Source organism: Aulonocara stuartgranti, assembly GCF_965226115.1.
Source record: "Aulonocara stuartgranti genome assembly, chromosome: 5".
NCBI lineage: Eukaryota > Metazoa > Chordata > Actinopteri > Cichliformes > Cichlidae > Aulonocara > Aulonocara stuartgranti.
The window spans coordinates 19024954-19048726 of NC_138943.1; the positions used below are offsets into that span (position 1 = coordinate 19024954).

At 40.6% G+C, this 23773-nt stretch overlaps 2 protein-coding genes across 7 annotated transcripts in view; both read left to right on the plus strand.

Annotated features, from left to right (window-relative positions):
• The first annotated feature begins 223 nt into the window (after positions 1-223).
• On the plus strand, positions 224-8709 carry bap1 (BRCA1 associated deubiquitinase 1). 2 transcript variants are annotated; one of them, XM_082532915.1, is made up of 17 exons: positions 224-452; positions 715-744; positions 839-893; positions 987-1119; positions 2513-2632; positions 2820-2881; positions 3002-3144; positions 3473-3551; positions 3649-3772; positions 4139-4280; positions 4380-4555; positions 5403-5536; positions 5654-6117; positions 6245-6477; positions 6660-6752; positions 7487-7559; positions 7909-8709. In XM_082532915.1, the coding sequence occupies exons 1-17, from the start codon at positions 416-418 to the stop codon at positions 8040-8042; spliced, it is 2232 nt and encodes a 743-aa protein (XP_082389041.1). In that variant the 5' UTR covers positions 224-415; the 3' UTR covers positions 8043-8709. The 2 variants fall into 2 exon arrangements, with proteins under 2 accessions (XP_082389041.1, XP_082389042.1); XM_082532916.1 differs by having other exon boundaries at positions 6248-6477.
• A 2994-nt stretch (positions 8710-11703) lies between these two features.
• Positions 11704-23773, plus strand: part of bsnb (bassoon (presynaptic cytomatrix protein) b) — a 79449-nt gene continuing 67379 nt past the window's right edge. For all 5 annotated transcript variants that reach the window (XM_082533394.1, XM_082533396.1, XM_082533395.1 and 2 more), the window contains exons 1-2: positions 11704-12002; positions 20859-21249. In XM_082533394.1, the coding sequence (XP_082389520.1) occupies positions 11824-12002; positions 20859-21249 (570 nt within the window). In that variant the 5' untranslated portion in view covers positions 11704-11823. The remainder of the gene's footprint in view (positions 12003-20858; positions 21250-23773) is intronic.

A 23773-nucleotide genomic window follows, 5' to 3' on the forward strand; every position in this document is an offset into this window, starting at 1 on the left:
TGGTCCTCTACTGCTGCTTTTGGACAAACGTCGCGGTTTTATAGTCGCTACTATTATAATCAGGGACCTGGTTGTTTCCCCGAAGGTTTCATGGTTTAAATCATAGCATCAAACTCGCTGATATTTATACAATTCTATGTGTAGTTTTTATGGGTTATGTTATGTTAGACGTTATCGCCATGCCTGGTTGACCGCTCGTCGTTGCTCTCGCTCAGGAAGTTGCCAGTCGGACTGTTTTTCGCGACGAACCGTCATTTCTTGTTCGCGTATTATGTAGGAGGCTTCTTTCTATTGTGTTTACCTAGGGACTCTACACAGCGGATTTGTTAATGGATACGGCTAAGATTTCCACCCTACGTTCTGACATGGACTGGAGAACCTCTTAGATATTAGTCTGCTGCCCATAGATGCAAATATGAATAAAGGGTGGCTAGAGCTCGAGAGCGATCCGGGTGAGCAATTTCGACGGACCGCGTAGCTAGCTAACGTTAGCTCCCACATGAAGCCAGAGGCACAATTTAGCTTTTCAATGAACTAATACGAGTTTAAAACCTTTGCAAGTAGGATGCCAATAGGCTTTGTGTTGTGCAAGATGGTCATGTCAGTAAAGACGGGCGAAACATTGAATATAAAGAGAGAGGATAGCAGTGAAAGTGGCATGTGTTGTCTGTTTTTATTTTTCGTTATTGAACCTTAAATGCTTTATAATTGCAGGACTGTTCACTCTGCTGGTGGAAGATTTCGGTGAGTAGCTGTGCTGGTTTTCAGTGAATACCAGTAGATCTGTGGAGTCCTCCTAAAACAAATCATGCTATTTCCTTGTGTTTCTATTTCGTAGGTGTCAAGGGGGTACAGGTGGAGGAAATCTATGATCTCCAAAGCAAATGTCAGAGGTCTGTGATTTTGGGGGATCATTCGGGGCAAATCTGGGTTTAGCACTCAAACTGTCTAAATGGATTCATGTATTTTATATTTATATTTTTCAGCCCAGTCTATGGCTTTATCTTCCTCTTCAAGTGGATTGAGGAACGTAGATCCAGGAGGAAAGTTAATACACTGGTGGATGAAACGTCAGTCATTGATGAGGAAATTGTAAATGATATGTTTTTTGCTCATCAGGTGAGTGCTTTTCTCGTAGTAGTATTATGACAACATTTAAAGCTGTTAGGCTTGTTTTAAATTCCGTATGAGGTGTCAAGCTATAAAGTTTGCCCACTCTCTAACTAGACTAGTTCTTTCTCACAGGTGAGCAAAATTAATGTATATTGTGTGTGTGTGTGTGTGTGTGTGTGTGTGTGTGTGTGTGTGTGTGTGTGTGTAACTAAAAATTATTTAATTTTTGTCATTTAATTTTTATTCATTTAAGTTACAAAAACCAGGACAAATAGCATACATTTTCTGTAAACTTGTAAAAATGAACTTTTTTTGTGCAGTTGACTAAAAGAATTATTTTTGTTAATGCTAATTAAAGCTGGATATAACTTAGTGCTCGAACAAAGTTTGGGTCATAAATTGCATTATTTGCATTTTTTATATAATAGATAATATGTAGATGTACACCGATCAGGCATAACATTATGACCACTGAGAGATCATGCGAACAATGATTATTTTTCATTATGGCACCTGTTAGTTTGTGGGATTTATTAGGGAGCAGGTGAACATTTTGTCCCCATTGTTGATTTGTTAGAATCAGGAAAATAGGCAAGCACAAGGATTTGAGTGAGTTTTACAGGAACCAAATTGTGATCGCTAGATGACTGGGTCAGGGCATCTCCAAAACAAAGCCTGCATAGCCGCAGAATAGTCAGGGTAGCCATGCTTACTCTTTCCCATCACTGAAAGTGCCAACAATGGACATAAGAGCATCAGAACTAGACCACAGAGCAATGGATGAAGGGAGCTTTGTCCAACCATGTTTTCTTTTACATAATGTGGATGTCTGGATAGGGAGAAGTCAAGCCAGCAGACGCAGTGTAATGTGTTAAGCAATGTTCTGCTGGGAAACCTTTGGTCCTGCCATTCATGTGGATGTTACGTTGACATGTACCACTAACCTTGGTTTGAGGCCATCTCTGTGCCAGATAGCACAGCACACTTTCAGGGGGTCAGGGAGCCAATGCTATACTAGCCAGAGAGTCATAATGTTAGGCCTGCTCGCTGTGTTTAGTATTTAATTTTAAAAAAGTTAACTAAAATATTTTCTGTATATTTTATATCTTTGTTCTTTTGATCAAATGCTGTTAATCAACTAAAGATTTTATCATTTGTTAAAAAATGTAATTTTGTTAAGTACCCTGTAAATAACATGCTTACAAAACCACAGAACAGAAAAACTGAACTTCAAAACTGGATTCAATCACAAGTGACCCAAAACAAAAGAAGCCCTTTAACACATTTAGATTCCAGCCCTTTAAAATCCACATCTACACTTTCATATGTTACTATAAAGTAAAAAAAGAATAAGGTGGTCTAATTTTACATGTGTGCTTGTTGTCACTTTTATATCTAGCTGATACCGAATTCATGCGCCACCCATGCTTTGCTGAGTGTTCTTCTGAACTGCAGTGGAGTTGAGCTTGGCACCACCCTTAGTCGCATGAAAGCTTTTACAAAAGGCTTTAGTCCAGAAGTAAGTTGTCCCTCTCACTCACTGGCCCTTTCTATTCATTCAAAAAAAATTCATATAAGTAGCTTACTGTGGTTACTGTGGGGGATGTATTAATTAAGGTAACCTAAACATGCTTTTTACGTTTCTGTCAACAGTGAACTGCTTCTTCCGTATCGTCATGTGTAACTCTCAATTATGTATATTTCAGAGCAAAGGTTATGCAATAGGAAATGCCCCAGAGCTTGCTAGAGCACATAACAGCCATGCCAGGTTGGTTTCAGTCAGTGATTCCTTCTCAAATCTTCTGTGATTGGTCTGCCACACTGTGGGAGATGTCAAGCTTTGTGCATTCGTCAGTTTCTCAAGCTTTCTTTCCGTGTTTCTATGGAGACCGGAGCCTAGGCACTTGCCAGAAAAACAGAACGGGATCAGTGCAGTGCGGACCATGGAAGCCTTCCACTTTGTTAGCTATGTGCCCATCAAAGACCGCCTCTTTGAGCTTGATGGGCTCAAGGCTTATCCCATTGACCACGGTGAGACTCGGGAGACTTTTTTTCTTTCATTATTCTATTTTTTATTTATTTATTTTAATCCATTAAAGAGTCTGAATTCCGGGATAACCTCATTGGTTGTTTGAGAGTCTATGCTAAATGCAAACACTGACCGAGAGTTCTTGGCGTCTTAAAAAAAGCAGTGCCTTTTCTGAAGTAATCATGCAAACAAAACAAATTGACTCTCCTTTAATTTCTCCGTATGGAAGTTTTTTGTTTTTTTTAAACTGAACTGAACCATGCTGTTGTTGAGCACTCACTTTATGGAAATTGCTGTTTAAATGAACTATAACCCACCACAATATTTCAGGACCCTGGGGTGAGGAGGAGGAATGGACTGATAAGGCACGGCGTGTTATTATGGAGAGGATTGGACTGGCCACTGCTGGGTGAGTCCTAAATCAGTTAGCTTCAAGTAGCTGTGCTTTAGCTTTACAGTCACCCTTAAGGCTTCATTATTATGCTGCTGCACTGCTTTTTTTTCAGCGAACCATACCATGATATCCGCTTTAACCTGATGGCAGTGGTGCCTGACCGCAGAATGAAGTACGAGTCCAAGCTGGAAATATTAAAACGAAATCGACAGACTGTGCTGGAGGGTCTACAGAAGGTCAGGAATTGAGTTTGATTGCAGGCCAATTACAATCCCCAAAGTCCAATTAACTGAGAGCATATTAGCCTTCAAGTTTTTTTTGTTTTTTTTTTATTGTCCAAGGGAAAATTTTAAAAGAAATGCATGGGGCTAAAATGTTTAATTTTAATTTTACAGCATCGGTGTACAGTAAACTATAGCTGCCTTATACCGTAAGGTACTGTGCAATACTACAGATTGAGACCCAAAAATCTGGTTACCCTCCCGCTGTAATGGGAGGAAGATCTCCAAAAGAAGAGCCCGCATAAAATAAATGTATGGACTTTTTTTGTTTTTGTTTTTTCTTTTGAGAATGCAATTAAAATATGTTGTCGCACCAATCAGATGATCCGGCTCACCCAGCCCGAGCTTGTCCATGACAAGAAGCAGCAAGGCTCTTCCTCTCCAGATGAAAGCAGCGTCACAGTCAAGAAAGAAGCAGATGCAGACCCAGTTACATCCCAAGGAGGTGAACACGCATCTTCAGGTAAAGCGGTCGGCTCTCTTTCTGCTATTTCATTCTAATTTATTCCTTTAAAATGTGTAGTCGGCTCAAACTTTAAACCGAAGCATAAATATACAACAGACGACTCAGGGGTTCAGTCCAAGGACACCACTAGCTCGTCAGGAAACACTAAGGTCATGGGCAAACCACCAGTCCCCACCGGAGGAGGTTCCCAGCAAGTCACTAGTTCCAATCCCATTGTTCAACGTCTGCCCGCCTTTCTGGACAACCACAACTATGCCAAGTCTCCAATGCAGGTAAGAAGTGGGTCAGAGAAGTGTTTAGCTAATTAGCATTTTCGTTTTTTTTAGCACAGAAAAGAGGAAGACCACAGAGAAGGTTCACGTAGAGACCGAGGATGTGTAGAGGGTTGGTGTGACAGAGGAGGATGCTTTGGATAGGGTGAGATGGAGGCAGATGATCTGCTGGTGGGAAATCTAAAGGGAGCAGCTGAAAGGAGAAGAAGACGGAATGAACAGCCATCATCTATGTGGCCATTTTAGATATTTTTATTGTAATGTATGACTGTTTTGGGTTTTTGTTTTTTGTTTTTTTGTCCGGCCACTGATTTAAGCCTCAGAGACGTTGAGTTTATTCAAATATGTGACAAAAAACAAGCAAACAATGAGATCACAGTGACACACAGTTTACACACTTTGCCGTTATAAGGTAAAGGGTAACTTGGATTTTTATTTTTTTTTTAATGTTTATTGTCCTTTTCCCTTGAAATGTGAATTATGTAGCAGTTTATGTGGATGCTTATAGAAATGGTTCCAATTTAGCTGTTTCATGCAGTAGAGTCAAGAGTTAGGTGGCGAATATTATGGAAACTATATTATGCCAAATTATGTAAAGCTTTCTCTCTTTTCTTGCTTCTCTGCATCCTGCACTCTCTAAAGTGTCGTGTGTCCGGCACACTGGGCCTTATTTAAAAAGCTGCTGCTATTTAAAAACATGCTAGCTCTGCACTTAAACTTTTAACTCACTTTACAGATTTTATTTTAGGGCCTTTACATTTCCTTTAAAAACATTCTTAGAAAAAGAAAAAAAAAAGGGGGAGCGGGGCTAATTTTGTGGCACTTTATTAAACACTCTGGTTGACAGGAGGAGGAAGATCTTGCGGCTGGTGTCGGACGCTCTCGGATGCCAGGCCCTCCTCAACCCCCTTACTCAGATGATGAAGATGACTATGATGAGGAGGAGGAAGAGATGACTGGCTCTGCAGGGACATCCAGCAGGCAAGTATTGGAGATTTGTTTCTGGCGGATGATTTTGTTTTATTTTTCCTGTTGTGATCCGACCTGAAGCTAAAGCTCTTTTAATCTGTGTTTGTAAATGTCACTCTTTCTTTTTAGGTTTAGGCGGAAGGCAAGCCTACGCTCGAGGACGGGACGGGTTGCGACTGGAATGGAGAGCCAGATTGCCCTCAGTGTTTTGGCTGAGAAACTAAAAAAGGAGGCTCAAAGAAAAGATGCCCTGAATACACCTCTGTCTGTCCGCACTGAGGGTCGCACCGGGGGCATTTGCATCACATCTGCTTCACAACCTTCCCCCACACCCAGCAACGAGAGCACTGATACAGCCTCTGAGATTGGCAGCGCCTTTAACTCCCCCTTGCGCTCTCCGGCTCGCTCCCAGGCTGCCACACGCCCATCCAGTCCGGTCGCTTCCCATCTGTCTCGCGTGCTGTTTGGAGAAGATGAGATGCTGAGGCTCGACTCCAGACATAACCGTGCCGTACGGGAGCTCGGCCCCTCTGTCAGTGTGGCCCTGCTACATCTACAGGAGGATGGAACCATCTATACTCTCCCTCCATCTGGTGAGTAGACAGGGTCATTAATGACTTTACATTAGGTAGTTTAAAAGCCTCTGTTCAGGTAATCCTTTCAGTTCAAGTATGTAAATAATTTTAGACATGGAAGTAAACACATGTGTCACCTGTACAGCAGATTCGGCTGCTGATGGCACAAAGAGGCCCAGCACTCCTGAGAAGTTGAAAGACAAAGAGCAGGCAGACGGAAAGGAAGGCGTGAAAGGAGGAGATGAGGGACCGTCTGCAGAGGTGAAGAAGGAAGAAGGGAGCACAGATAGAGCTGAGGTGAAACCAGGCAAGGAAAGGCTCAACACCGTGGAAACTCCTGCAGACAGCAAGCCTCTTGGGGATAAGTATTCACCCAAAGTAAGTCCATAAAATCACCAGGATTTATTCCACTGTGTACACTGTTACTCATGTTTATCAACCCCCGCAACTTATCTTTATGTCACAGTACTTTTCTTTTTGCTTGTGCTGACAATTAATGAGCCGTTGCCAGTCACGTATGTTAGAACACACAAAGTGTCTTATTTTTCTGTCTTTTGCAGGAGCTGCTTGCACTGCTCAAGTGTGTAGAGGCTGACATTGCCAATTATGAGGTGCATCTAAAGGAAGAGGTGGAAAAGAGGAAGAAATACAAAGTAGGTTTTTGTTTTCAGTTCTGTGACAAGTCTCAGACTGCCCCTTTGTTCATATGTTGCTTCAAATAAGCCAAAAAAAGCTTGTGCTTTTTCTTTTCATTTTTTAAGCCACTTAACACTGACCTATGAATCATTCAAGCATAAAAAGGCATCTAACTCAAAGGATGATCCAGTGTTGTGTGTAAACATAGTAAACAACTTTTCTTTACTAGCAGCCTGTCACAAAAACACATCATTAATTCAAATTTCTTTGGGTGAATCTATGAAAAATGCTAAAGAGGAAGGTTAAACAGTTAGTGTCTGTAGTCATCTGTAGCTAAAAGTAGTGTGTAGCATATCTAAAAGTACCTTTTAGCTTTTCATCCACCATGTATTACCATCTGGAAAGCTTCTAATTGACAAGAGCTTCAGTTTTTTTTTTTGGGTTTTTTTTTTTTAACATGACATTACAAGAAAACTGCCTAAGAGTTCAGGGCGTGTTGAAAAATTTAAGTGGTCACAGCAAATATTGACTTTCAACAGACTGTTTTTACCGTATATACTGTATTTCCATGCATTCTGCACATGCTTCAGTAAAACACTGCACTGCTTTACCATTTTCTTAGCAAAATCTAATACAAATCAGGGGTGGTTGAAGACTTTTTCACAGAAATTTAACATCATTTATTTGACTCATTTTTAAAAACATACAATTATAATCAAATCTCTCTCTCTTTTTACCTCCATGTGTTCAGATCGATGATCAAAGAAGAACCCACAATTATGATGAATTTATCTGCACCTTTATATCAATGCTGGCCCAAGAAGGTAAAGCTGATCGCCATATTCCATCACAGTTTATCTTGCATTCCTTTTCCCTTCCTGTCTAAACCAGCCTTTAGGAACTCTTGAGATTTCATTTATATTCCATAAATTCTCAGTGGTCACTAGTACTGTGTACAAGTTAAATCCTACCACATTTATGAATGTCTTCATATAAAGTGTCAGTCATTTTTCTGTATTTACTAAGAATAAGAATCTTAGGAATGAGAGAATAAAATGAGAAGCACTCAGTTGTGTGCCCATTCAATCAGAAGTACACATTTTTCTACACAAACAAACAAAACACAAGCGCCGTGTTGGTATTTTTGTAACTTTTGCTGGTATTCCTGTGCAGGCATGTTGGCTAGCCTTGTGGAGCAGAACATATCTGTGCGTCGTCGGCAGGGAGTGAGCATTGGCCGCTTGCACAAACAGAGGAAGCCCGATAGAAGGAAACGTTCCCGACCTTATAAAGCCAAACGCCAGTAAACACGAACAATCATAACTTCTGAGAGCAGCAAGCAATCACCATGGGATTGGGGGCGGGGCTTCACTCCTGAAACATTCTCCTGAAGGCAGGTTATTGCTGCGTTTTTGTTAATTTCTTTTATCATATTTGTACATGCTATTTTAGACTTAATGTAACATTTTCCACCTGTGCCATTGCTATATGCAGCCTCTGGGGAAAAAAAAAAAGGGCATGTCCCAAGTGAAGCTGGATGCTTTTTTTTTTTTTTAATTCTCTACAGTTTTGTGTGGTCGGTACAATAAATGGTTTTCTTCTGTATTTCTATAAAATTCTATATATCACTAAACTTTTGTAACAACAAGTCAGCATTTCCTCAGTTGTATCCCTCTTTGACGTTTTCACAGTGCCAATGAAGTATTTAAAGTATTGAATGTTTGGACAATAAAGCCTATGTTTTAGTCATTCTCAGCACTTCAGCATATCCAGTGTAGCAACTTCACTATATAACATAAAAAATAGACTTGTAATCATTGTAATATATATGGACAGTTAAGACCTCAATGGCACAGTCACTCACAGACTGATTCATCACGTTTTTCTCTTCACTGGAATGTCTTTTTCAATCGAGGGTCTCTGGATATATATGTACAGTTTGTCCTGCAAATAATAAAAATTTAAAAAAGGAAATTAAGTTATTGTCATTTTAGCAAAGATTAAAGTGTCTCTTTGGAGGCGTATCTGTTTATTGGCTTGCCTATATACTGAGGTGAGTTCTTTGTGCTCACCAATTCATACTACAATAAAGAAAGGTGTTAAAGTGGTAGTAATTATCAGACAAAGGTAAATGCACTGTAGTGGCAGCCGATGCACACTAGGGAGAGCAATCATTCAGGGATGAGCGGGACCTTGCAGATCTGTCTTTGGACCAGTGGTTCTCAAACCTTTTGTGGTGTGACCCACTTCAAAATCTGACAAATGGCTCAGGTCCCACACATTTTTTTTTTCAAACATAAAAAAATGAATGAAAATAATCCAGGTTGAATTACAGTGAAATAAAGGTCAGCACAATGGCATCATTTTTCATGTGGTCACCCACACCCCACCTGCAGTAGCTATATCCCCACCATTATTCTACACTGTGCTTTAAATACAGCTATTCAGAATAGAACTTTTGATTTACTGCAGTCAGACTATGTTGTGGCACAGTGTCTGAGATGTAAATTTCTATTCATATAAATATTTAATGTCAGCCTTGTTGCATCAGTATTTTGTCTTTGCTCAAACAAGCTCAGTGTTCTTCCACAGTTTTTTGTTGCACTTCAAAGCTACATTTTCTATTTTACCCCATATGAAATGAAATACATTCGTTTTTCATGATCGCAGTCAGTGAGCAGTCTTTGATCTATAAAACATGAGCTACACCCATAAGTAAAACTGTCAGTCTTAACATGACAGGTATTTTATGTTAGTTTGTGTTTCATTTTGTTTTTCAGCTGCTGTCTGGCTTTACCTTAGGACATGTTTGAGCCTCTTTGTGATAAACACTGGCTTCATGGCAGAGCAGAGAAGCAAGCACACAGTAACCTATGTGGGAGTGGGTTTTAAAGAAAAAAAAAACACCCCTCGGCCACACATTTTGAGTGCAGCAGATGTTTGAGTTAAGTAAATCCATGCTGCGGTGTGTTATGTCACTGATGATTTGCTACAGAGACATAGACTTAGAACTGCAACCAGCTTCTTCACAGTAAACACAAAACATGATAGACATTATATGAATAGATGTCCTTCTGTTGTCATAGTCATGTTTACCGTTAACAGAAAATTATAAATAACAGACGATTCGTATGGAAGTATGCTTTTTGGGGGTTGGTTTTTATAAAATTACACTCACCTCTACTGGATCTGTAGTAAAACTCTCATTTTTTAAGTGTTATTCATGCATTTTTATATCTTAGATGAAGCACAGTTTTACATTTACTAAAATAAATGTAGGACTTTTCATATTTATTCATGTCACTGGGGACTCCAAAAAGTCCTCAGTGACAACAAACAGAAAGCAGCAAGACAGCAGAAGAGCTTATAAATACATAAGAGTTGTTTGACTGGGCTACATTCTCTAATCTGCCTCTTCCTTCTATGCTCCCTCTTGTCTCTTTTTAAATGCAAGGAGGGCCAGTGGATGGAGATGCACTAACATGCAGGAGTGACTGCAGCACTACCATAGTGCAGAACAGGAAAGCTATGATTGCAGTACACTGTGTGACATCATTCTTTGCTGATGGTGCTATTACCCTATTATTTCTTAACACAGAGATGGAGGTGCACTCTGGCCCTGGTTTTTACTCCTTTAGGTGCAACAATGAATTATTTTAATGATCTTTTCATTTTCCTTTTTGTGTCCAACAAACCACAATCCCAAACATCACAAAAGACCAAGATAACAAACAAGTTCACATGTTATAAGCTCCAGGGAACAGTTGGCCTTTTTGCTTAAATGACTTGAAACATTAGCCCGAAATGCTTGGTGATTAATTGTCTGCTGGATGACAATAATTGCTTTAGCTCTAGAGAAATGTAATTAAATTGCAAGTATAACCAAATCACTTGTGGCCGACTATGGACTTCCTGAAGATCTGTGCAACTATTTTTAGAGGTTTAACTGTGTTTCATTTGATTTCAGGTACAAGTGCTTGATTCCATATCATTTTATTCTTTTTGCTGAATAAAAAAGATGGATTACGTTAACAGGATTTTTTTTTACTTTATGTCTTGCAAGAAAGCTAATTCGATTGTACTTTATTTATATAGTGCCAAATCGCAACAACAGTTGCCTCAAAGTGCTTAATTTTGTAAAGTAAAGACAGTAATGCAGAGAAACCCCAACTATCAGACCTAACTAATAGCAAGCGCCATGTCAATAGTGTGAAAGAAAAACTAACTTTTAACCGGAAGAAACCTCTGACAGAACCAGGCTCAGAGAGGGGCAGCCCACTACCATGATGGGCTGGGGGTGAGGAGAGGAAGACAGGACAAAAGACAGGCTGTGGAAGACATAGATTAATAATGATTAAATGTAGAGTGGTCTATAAACACACAGTGAGTAAAAAAAGATAAGTGAAGAAGAAACGCTCAGTGCATCATGGGAAGCCCCCAGTAGTCTAGCCCTATTGCAGCATAATTAAGGTAGTACTGAAAGTTTTAAAGCTAATATTAAAAGAGAGGGTGTCTGTCTTACAAATCTCCTGTTAAGATTGCAAATATAATATTATTGGATTATTTCTAGCCACACCATTGGCTGGAAACTGCTTTGACACAATGTTTTGAAGTCTTTCAGTATTATTTTATTTTCTCTGACTTTCAGCAGGCTCACAAAAGCGAAACTTCAAAAAGTAGTCAGGCATCTCAAACACACACTTCGCTTTGTTTGGTGTCTCCATCATTTAGGTTACTAAACAAACGGTCCATAAAGGAAACGACGTGCTCTGAATCAGGGATGCCTCACTGCTCTCCAGTCATGCGCCCTGGAGGTCTCGGGCCAGGGGAATTTGCGCCGTGGTGTCTCGAGGCTCGCTTGAGATAAGTGACCACCGTGCACGCGCACGTACGAGCCACACAAGTCACCACCCATTGCGTCAGCGCGCTCCCTCACCCTCTCCGTCAGCGCGCGTGCTCCGTGCGGGATGCTGAATTGTAGGTGATGATGGCGGAAGGGGAGCACCGCTGAGTTTCATCTGAGTTTTCACCACAGCTGTAGAACCATCTACAACATCGTTTCTGTCCATCGAGACCTATCCCGAGGCGATGGGGAACGAGGCCAGCATGGAAGGGGAGGGACAGGCGGGACAGCCCGGCCCCGCCGTCCCTGCAGCAGGGGCTCCGGCTTCCATTTCAGCACCACCGGACTCTGGACAGCTCATCAAGCCCAGCAATGGAGCGCCAGCCGGAGGAAGTGGGGCTGGACCCGGGCCGGGGATTAACAGGTAGCAGCAATAGCTAGGACGCTTCTCCGCCAAAGTGTGGAGAGGAATCAGGGAGGCTACACGGCAACGTGGTGTGTAGCGTACATTAGTAGCCTAACGATGTGCAGCGTAGATATAGGATCAACCGACTGCGTGTAGATAGACTTGAATGGGTGCTAAATTATTTATTTCAATATCACTGTCAACACAATTTACCACCACCCCCCTTTCAGACCAATTTATGCTTTTTATTTGTAATTTTTTTGGCAGCACCGCCCTGTTAATAAGAAAATTAATATGCAACGGTCTCGATGTGCAATCAATAAAACGTAAATATGCTCTCAGACGTCTGAAGTAGGAATTTACGCCCGTTTTCACGGTGTCTGTCCCGAGGCACCAGCAAGTATCATGAATGAAAGAGCGACGTAGTGAGGCAGTGTTAAGTATATATATATATATATATGTATATATATATATATATATATATATATATATATATATATATATATATATATATATAAATAATTGTAAATGATTCAAAGTGCACTGGATCTCACGTTGAAGGGCTCGATCGCTTCCATTACATGATGATTTCCACCGAGCATGCCTCGACATCAGTGCTAGTAAATAGAGAGTCATGACAAATCACCCTCCACCTTGCAAGGAGACGTCTGTAGGATGACAAAGCTACCCTTAGATATCGCCAGCGTCAGTGGAAGAGCAGTGCCAGAGAGCATAACCCACAGCTGTCCCAGTTAACAGATCTCAGTCTCAGTCTCAAATCAATATGCATCCGGTGAAAATTGTTTTTTCCACTTTTCTGTGTACTGCACAGAAGAGAAAAAAAAGAGCGTGATTTCCTCTCCTCAAGAGTGGTGCTCGCATCTCACCACAAGAAACCCAGACACTCAGTTCAGACGCGTTATGGCGTTGTGGCAGCTTCTCATGTGACAGCATCACCTTCAGATTAACAGGAACATACACTACATGAACCCCTACTCCCCCTAACACCCTCCCACCACCCCTTGCTGGCTTATACTGACAGCAATGTCGGCTAATAAAATATTAGCCTTTCCCAAAAGCCAGCACAAATCATTAGTGTGATCACATGTAGCAGCCTGCAGGTCTGTGTTTTCTGTGTGGGTGTGTGGGAGGGATTGCCCTTCCAACAAGATCTGATGTTGCCTTAATTATACAGTTCAGCAGTTGTAGACCTGAATATGCACATGCACAGTCACAGTCACAGCTGCGTCTTACATTCGCCACACCTGTTTACAGTCTCTTTCCATAGATTTTAGCCTGATATTCAAAGCTATGTGCTGATTTCTTAGTGCAACAGACGTCTGGTTTTTGATGCCTTTCTTTTTTTGCATTGCGCTGCTGCTTAACTTCTTTTTATTCCACAGTGAGTTTTAGTGGGCTTTTTATGTGTGGTCTGCAAAAGGACACCGTACGCTTTTAATAATGTCCAGTCTTCTTCGTGTTTCTGTTCGTCCAAGCATTTACCGTTCATCCCATCTATTCACTTTGGAACAGGTTTAAATCCTCATAGCTCCCTTGTAACCTCATGATTCTTTTATATCTTGATTTCTCTCTGGTATCCACCCTAAGGTATCTCATAAAGTGATGTCTACTGCTGAGAGACTGAGTGTACTAAAAGACCGAGGGAGGCATTATAAGAAATCGGCTGGGAGAGAGACAGAGAGTATATCATATGGCTAATTTAAACAGTCTTTTTAAGATTGTGGCTGCACATTCAGTCTGAATCTTGCCTTAACATATTCCTTTACAAAGACCTTGTGAGTGTTTAAGAAATAATGAGACAACGCCTGGGTTGAGACTGTAGATAGGAGACTTTCATCTGAATGAAAATGAGGTGCACCATTTTATGGGTTTGCCTATTAATATCAGTAAGGGTATAATATGCTTTATATAGCTTTATTCAAAAGCAAGTTCCACGTAGGAGGTTTTTGGGACCAATTCTGACAGTTTTACACTTTATTTACTGCAGTTAGAGAACTCTATCTGAGCCCCTGTATGAGTCTGTGAAGCTAGGGGAGCCACTCTTCTGCTTCTTCTCTTATCATAACAGCTTTGACTAAGTGCATAGTCATCCTGACTTATTGACCACAACTGAAAGGCAGTCTGACACAAGCTCCAAATAGTTCCTGTTTACAGCGATGAGCTCAGTGTCCTGCTGCTTTGGCATCTCCTTATTATCAGTCTAAAAACTCAACTGGTGGAGAACTGATATTGATATTAAATGCGGGTTTGAGTATTGATACTGGTACTTTACGAACCCAGACACAAGCAGAGTGCATGAAACCAATCACAAGTAATGGATACACTCAAATTCAAAGACTTTGAGCACACTCCAAATGCAAAGCAGTTCATATTGTTTATCACCAGGGAGGGGCATTTATAGAATATCATTGCTACCAATACTGTTTTTGATTCTGATTATAGGTTAGCGCCTTCACCTTTTCTCTTATTGATTCCTGATTTGTTTCTTTGTGGAAATAAGAAGTCCTACACAGTTTTTCAGCATCAGCACAATTGTTACATTATCTCTGTGGCTGAACACATTATAGTAACCGAGTAAAAAAAAAAAAGACTCAGTATGAGTTTGACATCATTGTTAGTCAATGCATAGCTGTCAGAAAAACAAGCCAGCATTGTTAAACGAATTGATAAGCTGGGAGGCAAAAGATTTAATTATTTGGAACCAGTTCTTCATTGGCACCCTTACTAATGACACTGTTATAAACAGAAAATGGATGTCTACCAGCGCTGCTACTTTATGGCGAAAAATCACAATCAGTTATTTTTGTCTATAATGAGATCGCGATTATTTAACACAATTACTCACAGATGGAAAAGAATAGCGGCATTATCAAACTTTCAAAAAAGAAGAAACTTATTTTATCAATTAAACTGATTTTTTTAAAATACATTTTACTCGTGAAGCTGGCTAAAACCACATATCCAAGTCAAGTACCATCTTCTTTGTGTTTCCAGGCTGTTCTGCGGATGAAACTGAACTTGGATGCCACGTTGAATATTTTGGCAGCGCAGACACTGTGTCCAGTCTAGTCACAACTACACACTGGATGCGTTTTGCCATCAGAGTAACAATTGCCACAAAACACAATACAGCTGTAGCTCACAGCTTGCGTGCTGTCTTTGAGGTTGCTTTTTGAAGGAACCTCTGCGTGATTTTTTGGGAAAGACCATTTGATGTACTGAACCATGTTTCACATTTATGATGTGAGGCATTGCAGGATAAACTTAAAAGTTTCATCACTGCAACTACTACTTTTACATTTGTCCAGCAAGATTGGGAATATGTTGGCTCTAGAGTAAGCTTTCCCCTCATCTATGACTTGGCTGCTCATCATTTTTTAGGGGCAGCCAAGCTTGTCTGATGTTAAAGTATGAAAAGTGGTGTAAATAATGAAATCAAGAAGTGCTGTGCCCTCTAACAAAGCTACGTAACGTTGTCAGAGATGCTGTAATACACGCTTTATAACATTGATTTGGATCTTGTTGTCACAGCTTTTTTGGCAGGTTTGACCAATTGAAAAAACTAATTGAAAATCATTCATTCTGTGTCTGACATCTTTTCTGGTTGTTAGTGGCAACAACTAATAATCACTTTTTCTTATTTTTATATATTTTTTTGCAGAAATTGCTTAAATGTGTGCCAACCCCTGCTTTGTTCCTCTTTAACCCCGATGATTCACTTACACGCAGAAACACTCTTGTCTAATGTCCAGCAGCCATTGAATGACAGAATTAAATCTGCCCTGCTGGATAATTATGAAGCTGTAAGTGTTTCCTTCTGGGAAATAAACATAACCTTGTTACATTTTCTTTCTTTCCTTTTTCTTTTTGATGTGACGTACCCGGCGCTGATTGAAAAACAAGTGCGATAGTTGTTGATGCTTTTCGACAAACAGATACTTAATGGTGGATTTACATTTTACTGATACACTGAACATGCAATTGGACATTCGCATCAAATAATGCCATTAATCATGTGCACATCTCATTCATCACCCTAACCCTTTCTACTCTGACCTTTAAATACTGCTAAATGGGAGGCACATTCATTCAGAAGCCTCAGCTACAGGTTCATTTCCAACAGAGAGAAAGCCTAAACCAGATACAAACATACACTACATCACAAGTATTTAAACTATCATCCTGTAAAAATAGCCCTGATTTGCCGTGGACATGGGCTCTCTGGGGAATCTTGTTGGGTGCACTTAGTTGCCAGTTGAGGTCTCTGTGGATCAGACTGTTCACACTTGGGACCTGGGAGTTATGAGAGCAGTGTAGTGTGACTAGATGGTCAGTATTTGTCTTTGAGTGGTTTTAATGTTGTGTCTGTAGCATCTCCACTGTATAGACTCTGAAACTTTATCCAGCTAAAATTAAGCACACATCAGTCTGATGACTACCCCTCTACCAACGGACCTAATTGGCACACCAGATGTCAGTGCGAAGACAATTTTTAATCCAAATGATAAAAGTAAATATAAATGAATGCCTGCTGTTTATTGTATAGCTGCAGTGGTTTTTATTGTTCAGTAAACCCTTTCAAAGCAATGTAATGGGTTGGTATATTGTATAGGCCAGTAATTAGATTTTTATTAGGACAATGAGTACTGTTAGTTAAAACATGGACTATATGAAACTTTGCTGGGAGGAAAGATGGAAATGCACAAAAACAGCAAGACTACTACATTTTGGAAAAAAAAGCTTTGATTTGATGTTAAAGGGAGCTGATGTTATTCTGTATTTAAACTGAAAACCGACTTGAACATTAGATGCTGATCAAAAAGGCTCTCAGCCATGACTCTTATGCTGGATATTTAATAGTGGATTAAGTTGAATTACTATGTCTATGGCCATCACTGTGCAAACAGCACTTTCAGTCTTTGTGGATACCCTCCTGTGCTAAAGTATTGACAGGATTAGCATGACTAGTTTTGTCTCACCTGTCTCGCATTACATCGCCAGTCTGTCAATGCCCACTGCATGTGTTTTAGCAAGCACCTAAAGGATGTACTACAGATAAGAAATCACACTCATATCTGTTTAGTCAGTATTAGGGACCTCAAAGTAACTAGCTAGATTAGCTTAGCCTGAAGCTTGGGAAAATATCAAAAACAGCTCTGTCTGAGGGTAATGATAAAAACATGAGCATTTTTTCAGTACAAATTTCTCATGTGACATCATGCACACATTGCTTAATTTGTCAGACATATTGGATGTGATACAACCACCGGTTTCTAGGGCTAAATGTGTGCGCCCCAACTGGTTGGCAGGTGTTTCCTGGAGGTTTCTGGCTGTTGCTGGATGAAATCGTTTGCTTTGGGTGCTAGCACTGCAACAGACTGGCGTGGTGGTGTACCCCGCCTCTTACCCTATGGCAGCTAGGATAGGCTCCAGCCCTCCCACGACCCTGAATTGAATAAACAAAAGAGGATGGATGCATGGATGCTAGCAGACTGTCACAGTTGCGTGTAGTTTTTCATGTTTGTCTAAAAAATACTCACTAACTACTAGCCCAAGGGTGTTATAACTTCAAAAAGTGAGAGGCAAACCTGAGATGGAGAAGGGTCACCTTCAAAGCAAAAATTGTGTCTCAGTGCTGCAGACAAAATGTTTCAGAAGGCGCAACTTTTACTTTGAAGGCAAAGCTTCTCCATTTCTGGTTTGTGTTGTACTTTTTAAAGTTTTACTACAACTTGAAGAGCTTACCAGCATTTGCAGATGAGTGCATCACTCCTATGACAATCAGAAGGAGGTTTTCAGGAACTAGTTGGGGAACAAACATTTGCCCCTAGAAACAGGCGTTTGCTACGGGGTGGACTGTAGACTCGTGTGACTGGAGCTTTATCAATCACTTTCACAGTGATTGCAGTCAACCTCCAGCAAAAAACCTAAAATCTAATGTTTGCCTCATGACCTGTGTTGGACAGATGGCCTGTGTAACCAGGGGCTTATTCGCTTTATTCTACATAGTCAGCGTGATTGTCACGTGTCCAAAAGTTGTCAGCACCTACATGTTTTTTGCTGTTGTCCGTTGCTGGGAAACCTTCAGCTACATTAGACAGGGATAAGATTTTTCACAGTAAAACAGAGGTATGCTAAATGTTTCTCTCTGCAGTTAACTTATATTACTCTTCTCATATGAAAGTGGTAAAAATTTTCCCATCTAATTCTTGGCAATTCAGGGAATAGTGTTTCCTGTAATACTAAAAAATTCCTCTGAGATTTTCATTGTCTTGCATTTCAATTTTTAATTAATGTGACATTGGGATATTGTCACATGGATGATTAAGGCTGAGTAGACAATCTAATCATCTTTCTGCTTATTCGCGATCTAAAGTTTCACATGGGGCTCCCCAGCACGAAAGACTGGCAACACACAAATGCCTTACTATCCACTTTGTGAAGCAGTCTCTAGTGCTTTCGCCACAAAGCCACAAGTTGTTCTCAGTGGATTACCACTTACTGATGGATGAGAACATTTGAAGAAATCTTTTGAAAAAGTGTCCTCAAGTTTAAACTATGCTTTTGACTCTCATTAAGCCATGGTGCCTGAGGCTTTACATAAACCACAAGAGACTCCACTTAGTGCCTCGGTGTTTTAAATTGCAATTATTTTCTGAAAACACCTTGACATAGACTTAAATGTAGACTGCACAGTGGATCAACGGTAAGACGCATCAGCTACTAAAAAATGTTCATTTATCTGAGGGTTTCATGTCTGAATGCTTACCTTCGTAAAATCAGCAGCAGTGGCGGCAATCACGCCGAGTCACACCTGATAACATTAAGTATCCTTTTCAACATAGCGCGTCTGAATGCATGGAGTCAAATCCATTATTGGATTGGCGCACACAACACTGTACTGTGTTTATTCAGAGTGAGAGAGTTTCATGCATTTGTGCACACAGCACAACAGCAGTACTTCATTAATTAGTTATGTGAGATTATCCCTGACATTGAGACAGGATTGATCAGGATCTCACTGCAAATTACATTATGTACTTCACTTCAGGCAGGTGAACTGTAGTTTATAAGCTACATTTGTATATGTACAAGTTTGTATGGATCTATTCCCATAACCACATACACAATGTGGCTCCTGTAGTGATCAAAACAACTATCGCATTACAGCTGCTAATCAAAGAAAAGTTAAAATAATTCATTATATGTTACTTAGTGTCAGATCTTGCTCATACTATATAATATTGTGTGAAACTGGTAACTGCTCTGTCAATGTTCCCTGAGGATTATTAACATAAAACTGACCCATATGAATCACCGAATGCCTACATTTTAAATATTCATGAAGCCAGCAATGTTACATATCCCATGTCTGAGAAGGAATGAGTGTAGCCTCAGAAGGACTGAAAGTGATGGTCCGCCATAGACTGTCAGCAACTGTGTGAATTTCAAGTTCACAGTCGATAGATGAAAAGTAAAGATTTTCCCGATGGGCTCACTGCAGTAAACACAGAGCTCCTGTAGAGAGTTGAACAAGGTTAGAGTTTTGTGGCAACTCAAGTGTTTGCCAATGAGTCACAATTGCTAACATGCTCTATTTTAATTCCTTTATTCTCCCCATTATCGCCACACTTCCCTCACTGTGGATCCAGGGCTGCTGCTTCGACTGTCTTTGAAGATGACGGCCATGACTAAACAAGGTCTAAGTTGTTATGACAGTGGAAATCCTCCGTTCCTATTTAACTGTTGGCACCAGTGCTTGAAGGCCAGGGTGTGCAAGAAAACCCAAAGTTTACAGTCCTGATACGCCACCTTTGTGCCACCCCAAACAGAATGCTGAGGCGAGAACAGACCAGCTTTAAAGACAAGCACTTTACAGAAAGAGGCACTATAAAATAGGCAGCATTTGATTTACTCCTGGCCTCTGTTTTGAGTGGTCTGCTATCACATCATGAACCACAATACAATCTTTTAATGATATGTGCGCCTAATGCATCTCAGAGCTGAAGGACTCCAAAATGCATCCTTTATGAAGAAGCACTGCTGCTTATTTATATTCAGTAGCTGTTACAGCTATAAAAGCCCACTTAAGAAAAAGTCAAATGCAATGCATTTAAAATATATACTAATTTATTATAAAAGAAAAGGTCAGAAAAACAAAGTTAGGTTCCTTTGTTTTCCTAAGTCTAAACCCGGAAACACCACGTTTCTCTTAATGATGTTCACTATTCTTCTTTCAGTACTTTCAATCACTCCAAAAGGCTGCTGTGGTTATTTTCTTAAAGTTTCTGCATGTTAACAAAAGAAAAAAACCAAAAAGCTCGTAACCCCGTGTAGTTACTTCCAGCAGAGAGTGTAATGAGTTTTTATTTCGGTGTTCTCGTTTATGCAATAGATGGCCTTGCATTCATGAGTAAAAAATAGCATGGACTGGGTGTTTGCAAATGTGTGCTTATAAGAATAAGCGTGTTAACTGGACTCAAAGACTTTATTTGTCACAGACACAGTGGATATGTGTGCTTCAGTGCAGTCTGATATAGTGATCATAAAGCCATTTCCAGCAAGCGAACCTGAAAAGGATTTTTAAAACGTATGACTTTAAAAGTGTAAAATGTACATAAAGTGTGTAAAACTCAGTCTTGACCTTGCAAAGGGTAATTGAGAGAATAGCTGAGAAGCTTCTTGAGTTTTTTCAGAGCTAAAGCCTTTCCTATCCCTAGACGAATAGAAATATTTCCATGCTCAGTTGGCTCTCAGTAAACAATAGTCTCTTTGTTAAACTGGTTATACTCCTAGCTTAGGACACAGATCTAATGTACACCTTGTTTTGTGTTCTCTTTACCTCTCTGTCAGGCCACCTCCATCAGACTCAGGACCTAAAGCAGGCGGCCAGATCGGTCATGGGACAGGTGACAGGTTGGCTTCCCATGACACCCCACAGCATGCTGCGCCTCATGGAGAGCAAGGCCAGGGCCATGTGGCCAGGAAGAGTCTGCAGGTGGACGTCGGTAGTAGCAGAACTGGGAGGTCCCCTTCTGCGTCCCCAGACCGAGGCAGTGTCCCCACCTCCCCTTACTCTGTGCCTCAAATAGCACCCATGCCCAGCAGCAAACTGTGCCCCGTCTGCAAAACCACCGACTTGATGGGCACTGGGGATGACAAGCCGAACATCAACACCTGCACGCAGTGCCGCTCCATGGTGTGCAACCAGTGTGGCTTCAACCCAAACCCTGACCTAACAGAGGTAGGTGGATCTGCTTCACCAAGATGTTTTTATTTTCAAGGATTGTTCTCTTTTATCTTTCACTACAGCAGACCAGTGCCACATAGTAAAGGTGAATTCATCTGATTCCCGGTTACTGTCAGTGAGGGAGTTACAAACGTAGTGAGCATCTGCCATGGTGCATTCGCACGGAAACAAAAACATCTCAAATACTGCTAAAAAGGTTAAAAAATGCAACCGTGTAATCGACTGCACAAACATATTTGGAATGAATTCATGCATACAGCATTGCAGACTGCCTCAGAGCTAAAGAGAATAAAAGGAAGAGGGTTACTCTCTAATGTTGACAAACTGAGCACAAGATTTTCCTTGTAATTTTGATCTGCTTTAAAATAGGACCAAGTCTAAACACCATCAGGTTTTGTTTGTTGTCACATGATTGTATTATTTTCATCATCAGTCAAATATGTGTACTGCACGTCTAAAGTCCTGTCAGTATAAACTTACCTGGGACGTTAGGAGGTACACCTTGCTAGTACCACGTTGGATCCTCTTTTGCCTTCAGGCCTGTCTTAACACTTTATAGCATAGATTCAACAAGATGATGGAAACATCCCTCAGAGATTTTGTTCCACATGATAGCATCACACAGGTGCTGCAGATTTGAGTACAGTGAAATCATTTTCATATTCATGAAAGCAGTTTGAGATGAGTTGAGCTTTGTGGCATGAAGTGTTCAAGGTTCAACATGTTGTGGGTTCAGAGATGATCTACTGCACTTGGTTGTAATGAGTTGTTGTTTGAATTAGTGTTTCCTTCCTTCCATCCTCCTCTGACCTATGGCATCAACCAGCCACCTTTGCTTTTTTGGACCATTTTCTGTAAACCCTAGAGATGGTTGTTTGACAGGAGATCACCAGTTTCCAAAACACTCACATACCAGACCAGCCCATCCATCAGACAACAACAGTTTCAACTTCAGCAGGTCGTCTTGACTACATGCCTAAACATGATTGGTTGCTGCCATGTGATTGACTCTTTATGATGAACAGGTGTACCTAACAAAGTGGCTGGTGAGTGTACAAACTGACTCACTTGTTGCTGTAGTGGAGGTCAGTCATTGGTGTCCTTTGCTCCTACGGGTTATCAGTAATTGAACTCAGTACCTGCTCACTTTCCAACAGCTATTTCACCAGCTGTCGCCATGGTCTCTGGCTGCTGCACTGCCAGTCTTTTCCTCTACACCCTTTGTAACGTCATAGTGGTGTATGCATTTTTTTTTGAAGTGGGTGATTCAGGTGCTACAATTTGGTTTAATTTGTCTTTTGAATGTTATTTCTCATTGACATTTATGAGTAATGCTGTTGATGACAATTGTTATCAAGTTGGCTCTGACTGACTCATGGGTTGAATTGCACCAAATGAATGGGAGTCAAGATGTGAATTAGATGCATGTTGTTTGAGAGCTGTGAACTTCTGCTCCAGCCATGATTTCTCTTGATAGGTGGAGTATTTAATAGTTTGGTTGGCTTATAATCTTTCATCTGCAAAGACCTGGTTGCATGCACTTTTCCAAGGTGCATAGTAATATATTACTCACCCCCTACTAGCCATAATAAATCAGAGGCTCTTACCTCTAGAGCAAACTCTGTTGTTTATTCAGCTAATCTATCTTTACATAACACTTATGTGAAGTATATTGTGCCTGTATATTATACATCCATCCTTTCTGACAAGCACATCCTAATCATGCCCAGAGCCTCTTCTGAAAAATCTGAACAGATTCTTATATCATCCCAAAAAAGGAGCACAACACATTACCCCATCATTCGCAATCATTCATATGCGTCTAAACACTCATCGCTGTTAACAGGTAGCTAAGAAAGCCTATTGCCTTCATCTGAAAATAAATCACTTGCCTAATTTGAATTAGGCCATGCTTCACTGTAACTGTGAGTCAAGTGTGGCTGTGTCATCTGTCACAAAGTTTCAAATCAACTTCACTGAGTCATGTTGCAAATTGAAGCCAAGAAGCAATGTCAGTTACGCTGGCCTACAGGCTATCAGAGCGACCGTAGGCTGAGTAAATATTAGGATGCAGAATATAATGTTTAGGTTTTTTGAACGATAAATGCGTGCATGTAAATGTACTGCCCAATGGGTGTGTGTAAGCTTGATGACATGTATGCATCGGGTACATAAGAGAGGAGACTGCAAACGTTGGAAGAAGAAAGCAGTGGGAAATGGAAAGATGAGAAAGAAAAAAGCATGGACCAAAGTGGAAACAGACAGTAAAGAATAGATCATGGCAGGGAGTGAAGGAGAGCATGGCAGTAAAGAGAACAGCGGAGGTGGGTGCTTTTCAGCTCAGGCTTGGTGTGCTTGTCAGATCCTGACAGAGAGAGAGAAACAGGGAGGGAAAATGTCCAGCCTCTGGAGACCTGAAGATTTACCCCCTTAACCTACTTAGGATGGATTTGGCTTCAGCCTCACTACAGCATATCTAAAACAGCCTTATCACTCATCAGGGAAACTGATGACAACC